Source organism: Helobdella robusta (genome assembly GCF_000326865.2).
Source record: "Helobdella robusta unplaced genomic scaffold HELROscaffold_62, whole genome shotgun sequence".
Lineage (NCBI taxonomy): Eukaryota > Metazoa > Annelida > Clitellata > Rhynchobdellida > Glossiphoniidae > Helobdella > Helobdella robusta.
Genome location: NW_008705346.1, coordinates 188,530 through 198,930, shown reverse-complemented (window position 1 = coordinate 198,930; position 10,401 = coordinate 188,530). Strand labels below are relative to the sequence as shown.

General features: G+C 35.1%; 1 protein-coding gene across 1 annotated transcript; it reads left to right on the top strand.

The window, feature by feature from the left end:
- Positions 1-3,427: 3,427 nt before the first annotated feature.
- Positions 3,428-10,023, top strand: HELRODRAFT_180469 (hypothetical protein; the record flags this gene model as incomplete). The annotated part of the gene is made up of 9 exons (XM_009029783.1): positions 3,428-3,665; positions 5,780-5,904; positions 6,146-6,318; positions 6,717-6,877; positions 6,985-7,088; positions 7,956-8,089; positions 8,341-8,540; positions 8,668-9,039; positions 9,272-10,023. The coding sequence occupies 9 exons, from the start codon at positions 3,428-3,430 to the stop codon at positions 10,021-10,023; spliced, it is 2,259 nt and encodes a 752-aa protein (XP_009028031.1).
- Positions 10,024-10,401: the final 378 nt, after the last annotated feature.

The window sequence follows — 10,401 nt, the reverse complement described above, 5'->3', positions numbered from 1 at the left end:
TTTTATATATGTGCGCGTGTGTGTGTGCGTACGTGTAGACCTTTTACAAACCAGTATTTCTAAATTGGAAAATACCAATACTTTACTTTACACACGCACACACATACAAACACACGTACACATACACGCACATAAACACGGTAAGAAAAACAGCCAAACTTAATTTTTCATTAGAACGACCAAACATAATAAATGTTCTCCCTACCATCTATCTTATCTTCCCAGTAAGTAGTGGCTAGAACCTTTCCGACGACATCATGAACTCTTATGACATCAACAGTGATTTCGATTGCAATGACATCAATTACAATTAAAAAATACAATAATTACCATTGTCATTGTCAACTTCAAGTATGAACACACACACACACACACACACACACACACACACAGACACACACACACACACACACACACACAGACACACACACAAACACGCGCACGCGCAGAAACACACATAATAATAATCTCTTGTTTTTAGTTTTCTAAAATGTCAGAGATCGATTTGAAAATAGCAACATTGGCCGATAAAAAAAAACAATCAAAACAATAAACAACGCAAACAAAACAAAAAACCATAAGCAAAACGCAACATAAACAAAACGATCATCATAAATAAAACAAAACATAGACAAAACAATATGCAAAGAAAAACAAAACTTAAACAAGCGAATTATTAAGACGTATTGCGCCATCAAAAGAAACTATTTAATGGCAAGCCTATAGGCATAAAAATTGATAGCTAAGCATTTACCATTAAGTGTCTCCAGTTATAATTGTATGTATGCATGTGTGTACATGTGTATGTAAGCCTGGGTGAGTTTGTGTGTTTATACGTGTGTGTGTTTAATTGTGGGTTTTTTAAAAGGGGGGNTTTTTTGAGAGGGGGGGGGGGGGGTGTGTGTTTATCAAATCTTTTGTTTATGATTTCTTGTTTACTAGCACGTATATGTGATGCTACTTGCTAAATATATACAAAAACATATATACAACGTACATACAGATGTTTTTAACGTAAATACAAACTGATTGTGCACAGAATTTGGTTTAATATATGTTTAGTATTTAACCGCGAATACTAAACATGAAAAGCATGAACCTACCTATGCGAACCTATCTACGTGCAGCAAAATATGTACACACATTACTAGATATTAAATAACTTCTTAATTCTTTCTTATTCACATCTAAATAGCCGCTATATTTGTCTCTACCCATATAAATACACACACACATACTTACACACATACATACATACATACAAACAAACAAACACACATACACACGCACGTGTAAATACAGATGGAGAAATTCGCTCGCATTCTTATGAGCAAATGTTTCTTTATTTAGAAGTTGAATAAGCAATTAGGACAGGCACTGACGCGCTTATAACTCAAGCAGGAGGACACTGCCCGTCTCCATTCTGCACGATCATTATCATCATCATTATCATCTTTCTCACCATCATCATCATTATCATCTTTCTCACCATCATCATCACCATCATCGTCATCATCACTGACTTCATTTTTTCCATCACCATCCTCATCACATTTTTAAAAATCTTTAGCCCAATCATTCATTATAAGCTCCTAAAAATGATGACCACCATCATCATGTCATCGTCGTCATCATCATCATCATTATTATCATCGTCATCAGCAGCAGCAGTAGCAGCTTCATCGTCAACAGCCGTTTTTCTAACCGTTAGCATAAATAGAAAGAAAATAACAATGCTCCTCAGACGTGCATCTTAAACACTTGTCTACTCACGAAACTGTAAACACATACAAATGCATACACAAACACACACACAAACAAACACACAACCAGACACACATATACATATATACATACATCCAAACACACGCACGCATACATACACACACACACGACACAAGCTAACAGTACACACAAATACGTATAAATAAACGTCAGAGAATTTCTCGCTAATGATGACATTTGAGGTTCTCTTTCAAATCAAAACTTCTGGCTCAGCACCACCGAACCAGGCGCTTTTAACCAAGATAACAAGTGAACATTAAATAAAATATTTCCGAAATGATTTCGAAATTATCCGAACTATAACGATACGAGAAGCATTGAGTTGAAATTAGTGTGAATGTATTTTTTGATGATGAAGATGATGATACTGATAATGATTACATGGTGCCTCCTACTGGTTACGTTATGATTTGGTTGGATGACGTCATTAATGATAAAAATTATTGCGATTTTTAAATTATTTCAGACAAATTTAAAATAATAAATGTTAAAATTGAGCACAAATAAGCAAAGAAAAGAGAACTAAACAATGTCAGTAAATTGAGAAGAGGCCAGCCATCGACAACATCTGACAACTACATCAATGATGACGCACGCGATGACGTCACAGTTTTTCGCGTCTGCATTTTGATTAGGAATAGAAACCAAAAATACAACAAAAAAGAAAAAGACACAAAATAGTAGAACTAAAGACCAAAGAAAAAAATTGCTGTAGAAATGAAGAGATGAGTTCGGGAAGAATTCCCTAGGGAGACAAACTCTGCGGTGATCGTTGCGTCAAACTAGAAATTGGTGACGTCATAATGCTTGTGACGATGCTAGTGATGATAATGATTTCTTTGATGATGGCGTTAATGACGATGGTGATTTCGATAATGATGGGAATAATTTTGGTGATGATGATAACGCTGATAGCGACGGGATTATGTTGAAAATGTATGCAAAATAATTACCGTAGACATAAAAAAATACATAAAATAATAATTTTATAAGAACATACACTCACATATATAAAAATACTCGCACATACAGACACACACACCATACATTCATACATACAAACACGCACGCACGCACACACACACACACACACACAAAGATACAAACGCATACATATAAGCACAAAGCAGTTAGACGCGCGTAGTGACGCATAGATTTAATTAATACAAGGCCGTAACATTCCTCCAATCACATTCATTCATTCTTTTATTTTTTTCCTTCTTTCCATCCATCCATCCATCATTCGTTCGGATTAATTTTGGAATTTAATTAATCTTGCTATTCTGGTTATTGTTGTACGATTGCGGTAACGAAAAGTTGTTTGGCATTTAATGCGATTGATGCCAGACGTAGAGACATTTAAATCACTGCAACCTTTAACATTTAAAAATCATCTTCATCGTCATCGTCCTCATCATCATCTTCATCATCATCCTCATCGACATCATCATCCTCATCATCATCAGCATCATCATCGTCGACGTCGTTGCCGAAATTACGATCATGATAATCAGTCATCATTTTATAGGTAATAAAAAAAATCATCATTTCAAAAGCTGAAACCATCATCATATTCACATTTATTATTATTATTGTTGTTGTTGTTGTTGTTGTCGTTGTTGTTGATTTTGTTGTTGTTCTAATGACCCCACTTAAAACTACGTCAGCTCTGATTGACAACTCCTGGCAAGTAATTATCATCTCCGTCAGCCAATCAGATCTCTGCGTGCAACTAGGTCACGTTAAACGGAAGCGAAAAAATTGGGTCAAGTCGCAGAAGCGTGAAGATGGAATGAATGAATGCGTCAAAATGAGGGAGAGGTCATTTTGGATGAGTTTGATTGATGGATGGAAGGAATCGGTCATCATTACCATTGAAGGTGTGTTCTAAAATTTTCTTAATTCTATATTTGTAGCAAATTTTCGTTTAAATTTTGGTCACTTTTGTTAAATTTAACAAGTTTTATTCAAAATTGAAGTATCCCATCCCATTGGAGCCAGGTTGAAATGCAAAGAAACTCTTCATACTTTGTGTGATTTTTGTGTAATGCTTTTTTTTAGTAAGTTGTAATTTTTGTAAGGTTCTTCAGACTCAACGCCAGTCTGGTAAACGAACGTTATCACATTTGTAGGCTTTGTCGGAACAATACTACCACCGAATGTTTCAGTTTGGTCATCCTCATCATCACCATCATCATCATCATCATTCTCTTTTTCAAGAGGCTCTTCATCATCATCATTAGCAGCAGCAACTGCAGCCGCCTCATCATCCTCAACTTCGTCTTCATCATTGAAAACTGACTCGCCGAACTTTTTCATCCCGCCATACCAAGTATCATCATCATCATCACAAAAGCTATCATCATCTCAAAAACCATCATCATCATCATCACAAAAACCATCGTCATCATTATCAAAACCATCGTCATCATCATCATCGGTGAGGAAATTAAATATAGAGACACACGCGAGATCAGAGAAGCATCATATTACTAAAGAAAATGACTACAAAGATGAAAAAAGCGATGCCGATAATGATTTCCAAAATGATGATGATGATGATGATGATGATGTCCAAAATGGTGGTGACGATGATGATGATCGAAATGGTAGTGACGATAATAATGATCAAAATGATGGTGAGGATGATCATGATCGAAATGATGGTGATGATGATAATGATCAAAATGACAATGATAACAATAATAATGATGATGAAGGAGAAGAAGAGGCTGGCGATGATAAAAATGATGAGGATGGTGACAAAAATATTGGTGGTATAAGTCGCAATCACAGTAATAATAATAACAATAATGATAATAATAATAATAAAAATAATAATAAAAGTAGTAGTAGCAGCAGCAGCAACAACAATGACAGTAGTAGTAGTAGTAGTAGTAGTAGTGGTAGTAGTGGTAGTAGTAGTAGTAGTAGTAGTAGTAGAAGTAGTAATAGTAGTAGTAGTAGTAACGATAATAATGATAATAACAAAGAATCTTTTAATATAAATAAAAAACATATAATAAGCAACAACGAAAATATTCACGAACGTAACCAAAGCGGTATGTTGTTGTTATCTTAACAAAAAGCATCATCACCATCATCATCATCGTCACCATCATCATCATCACACATAAATACACGCACGCACACACGCACGCACGCGTACACTTACATACAAACACACACGCGAACATTTAAAAATTTTTTAATTAACATTGCCAGAAAAGATGAATGCATGATGACTTACGATAGCGAGTTTTTCATTGTATTAAACATTAAACATACAAACATTTATTAAACATACAAACAAATATAGATGCAAAGTTGTATTCATGTTTCACGTACAAAACAAACACACCTACAATATATGTGTATATTTTGCTTTCCATGGCACAGTACATGTCTTTATTTATCTTGAGTCCATTATTAATATTATTTACTTACAAACTTATTTTTGCACAAATGCATTCATAAACACATACAAAAAAACATACATACACACATACAAAAAACATACAAACACACACACGCACGCACACACGCATACAAATCTTTTTTTACAGTAACAAAGGTGTTATTGAGACCCATTCATACATAAATATGCATTAAATTGTGCAAATACACGGACAATACGTTCGGAAGTTATCTGATATATTTGCATACACACTCACACACACACACACACACACACAAACATGCACATGTAGACATAAAAATCGAAAAACATAAGCAAAATTAATGGCAAAGATAACAACATGAGTAAAATAATCATTTATCATCTTTGTTTCCCAATCTCCAATACTAGTGTAATCACTAATTTATTATCATCATTGTCAGCGTTATCAGTGTTTCATCATTTTTGTCATCATCACCACCACTACCACCACCACCACCATCATCATCATCATCACTACAGTATCATCATCACTACAGTATCATCATATCATCATCATCGTCATCATCATCACCATCGTCATCATCATCACAACAGTATCATCATCAGTAACGATGTTGGGTGATGGCTGGATAACATTCCGTGCATACGATCCTGACATTGTATCCAGGTCTTTTGAATGGTTGGCGCCCACTTTCAAACGTGTATCCATCCTTTTTAAGGTCAGATTTTCTTCGTTTATGTATGTTTGTCTTGTTTGTTTATGTTTTGTTTATGTTTTGTATGCTTACGTTTGTGTTCGTTCATGTCTGTTTGTTTTTGTGTTTGTGTATCTAAGCATTAGCCTATCAAAGTTTAATAAATACAAAAAAAACCACATCCACAAACAAATACTAACAATAATAACAGCAATGAAAATAATATAAATTATAAACTCTTCAAAATGAATGTACGTACGGACAGACGAAATCTGCGGAAGGCATACTGCTTCACAGTTTAAGCTCGCTACCGTTGGTCAGTTATCTGGCCGTATCATTATTCGGCGCGTCCGTTCATGTGTCCATGTTGTTTGCTGAAAAATTCGAGTATGACGAAATACAGGATCTTGTTTTTACTGGACCCTATGATGACGATAGGTCGGTGGTGGTGATGCTTGTGGTGGTGGGGTTGGAGGTTGTCGTGGTGGAGTGTTATGATGCTACTGGATATCAAGATGATGAAGATGATGATGGTGCTAATGATGATAAATAGGACTGCATTAAGATGATGGTGATAGAATGATGATGATGACAAATTAGCTGCTTAAAATCTTTTTAAACGTTAAAACTTGAACGTCTCACTCGGGGCTTTTTGACTGCTTCATCATTGCTTCATTAAGTTCTTCGGATTAACTTTTCTAATCAAAAACTGGGACTCGATTGTTCAGAAAATTTTCAATTCTCCGAATGAAGATGAATTTTAATTAGCAGTTTTTTATTTTTTTTCAATTTGAAAATAGACAAAAAAAAATTTCCCACTAAATTATTTCCACCAGGTGGCACAACTTCACACTGACAAAAATCGCTCCGACCGCTTATCGCATCCACGTTGATGATGTCACGAAGATGATGACGTCGTCGTCGTCTCTCGATCACGTGATCATCCTCCCTCCATTCATCCATCTTGGTGGAATTGATAGAGAGAGCGGGTACATGGGTGAGTTAGAATGATGCTAAAGAAAAAATGATGCAACTGTTACTACTACTACTACTATTGCATTTTTTTTGTTTTCCAATGTAACCTGTTTATTACTCACTCCCCAGGTCTGAAAAGTGCACTGAACTTTGTTGGATGCTTAAATGACGTCACCATTAACGATTACGACGTGTTGACATATCTGTGGAGCGTCAATGATGATGATGATGACGTCAGCAAGTGCCGGTCACGTGATGTCAACAAATTTAACGGCGTTCGGAATATTGTTGGTAATAAAGCCGACAGAAGCAGTAATAAGAGTTTTAAAAAGAGCAAAAACAAAAATTCACACAAAGTTAACATTACAGAACAGAACAACAACACCAACATCATCATCAACAACAACAACAATATAGTTGGCAACATCAACACATCACCAACAACAAAATTTCATAACACGAGACAACAAATCAAAGGCTGCTTCAATGAAAGGACAGCATGCTGGCTGTTCAAGGGGGAAAAAACTTCTGTCAAATTGTTTTATTTATCACCATCTTCATCTCTATCACCACCACCGTCTTCTTCCTCTTCTTTGTTATCATCATCACATTTATCACCCTCAACATCAATACTATCACCATCATCACCATTGCCTTTGATGTCTGAATCAACATCATCATTATCATCATCGTCATCATCATTATCACCATCTTCGTCGTCGTTGTCGTCATCATCGTCATTCACATCATCATCATCATCATCATTATCAGCTAAAACTAGACAGCTATCTTCATCACCATCAAGTGAAAGTTTAATGTTAGAGTTGAAATTAAGAACATCCCAAAGTGACGGACAGATAATATCATGCTACTTTGAAGGCGATAATATATTAAAAGTTATCAGAATTTATTTTTACCCCTTAATTACTCAATCGTTTATTCATTCACTTATTCACTCACTCACTCACTCACTCACTCACTCACTCACCCACTCACTCACTCACTCACTCACTCACTCATCACTCATTCCCTCATTCCCTCACTTACTTACTCGCTCATTCATACTTTTAAAATAGTTTTTCCCAACTAATCACCAACAGCTGGCGTTGCTGGGTGAGAAGCTGATGCTGACGGCCAGAGATAAGGACTCAATAGTGACGAAACATTCGTTAGGTGGCAAAATCTCCGACGGATTCTGGCATACAATCAAGCTGAAACTACTGGCCAACAAAATGTTCCCATAATTTTTAAAAGATTTATAATTGAAAATAATAATTATAAAAAAATTTAGAGTAATATTTATAATTAAATGCACATTGAATCATAGCAACATCGTCAAATTGAAGTCGTAGTCATCATCATCATCGTCATCGCCATTTTTCATTTGTGTATCAGCCGATTGCATCTTTTTAAAAAGCAAACAAGACAAATTGATTCTGATAGGATAAGTCGTTTAATTATTATTATTTAGTTTTTTTTTATCAGAAAGTTAAAGCTGGACAATTCGACTCGATCATTTATTCACGGCAAGACACAAAATGGAGGCACGAAGGGAAGCAGTAGAAGACAGGAAAATGATACCATGGATGACGTCATCATCGACAACATCAACTACGACAACAAGGTTGACCACACGAGCGCAAACTTATGCTTCTTGGGCTCGTCACCAGATGATAAAAATACAGGTAGAATTAAATTTTTTTTATTGAATCCTTCAAAAAATAGTGAAAAACAGTTTTTAAAAGAAATTTTTTTTATAGGTTTTATAACTTTTTTTCAAAAAAAAATAATGACTAAAAAAATCTAATACAGTTTCATTCCGAGGTCACATAAATGACGTCAGCATTCAAGGCCACACGTACGACAAGATCAATGTTGTTCTCAGCCAATCAGAAAGCGGGATTTTATTGGGTCACTGCGAGGAGCGTTTTGATTGGCCGTGCGATGAATCTGACGTCCCATACCACGTGTTCGAAGGTGACGTAACAAATATTAATGATGGTAAAATAAAAGGTAGCAATGGTAATCGAAACAACGAAGATGCTGATGAAATAGAGAGAGGCCAAGATGAAACGATATCATCATCATTACTGCTTCCATCGCCATCCTCACCATCTTTATCACAATCATCGTCGTCGTCATCTTCTGCAGCAAACTTTTCAATTAGCAACAAAACCAAATCAGGTAAATTAAATTAAATTAAATTAAAACACTAAAAAGATAATTAATCCAATCATTGATAAATTTCTGTTTAATAAATAACTGAAATTGAATTCTGAAGATGAAAGTGAAGATGAAAGTTAACATCACACACACACACACACACACACACACACACACACACACACACACACACACATTGAAACTTATAGTCACACAAAAACTCACACACACACCTGCATATAATTGCACATAGGAACACACATTAAACAACAACACATAACTCAAAAAATCACAGAAAACCTTCTCCCATTCACGCTTCCATCAAAGAAACCATCGACAGTGGTTGGCATCGCTGCCACCATTTTCACCAGCGTCATCATCGTCAGCATTCTAGTAGCTTCCATTTCAATAAAAATAGTTCTCCTGAGACGGAAAAATATTCAGCGCTATAAAAATTTATCCAAACGTATTCCACACATCCCTATGACGTCAGCAATTGGCCAGGACAACTTTACTTACGACAACAGCAGTAATGATGACGAAGATGACGACAACGATGACGGTGATCACGTCTACCTCCACGCAGGCTTCAGACGCTACAACTCAAAAGTTCTGTACAATCACCTCAGTGACGTCATCGTCAACAACATCAACAACAACAACAACAAAAACAACAACAACAACATCAACAAAAACATGTTGCCAAACAACGAAGAGTTAAACAACGACACCGTGTTTAGTCGGGGTTTCGTTCAAATAAAAAGTGCGAGATATAATACAACTAAACGAAATAACAGCAAGAATAACAACAATAACATTAATATTAATAACAACAACAACAGCAGCAACAAAACAAATAACGATAATAAAAATATTATTAATACAATTAATAATAAAAGTAACTTAAACAAAAACCACACCGCTAATGGCAGCAGTGTAAACTGGACCAATCAGAGAAACAGAAAAAATGAGTCTGCCAGAAGTGCAAAACAACAAAAACAATAATAATAATGTAAATAATAATAATAACAAGAACAACTCCCATTTACTCGAAAGAAATGATTTTACGTGGAAAAGAGTTTAATAGAAGAGTACGAGAATAAAAAATTTTTTAATTAAGATGAAATTAAATAGTGTATTACACGTAGCTCGTTTCCCGAAACTGATAAGTGCATTTGTAATAATATTAATAAGAAAAAAAAGAAGAAGAATTAGAAAAAAAATGATAATACTAATAATGATAGTGACAACAATAATAATTATAACAACAACTACAGTAGAAATAGTTTTAACTAGTCGGCAGGTTGAAAACTGTCAACAAAACTGTAACTGTCAACATTAACAAAAAGAGAAAAATTCTTAGTTGTGTTTAAAAATATTATA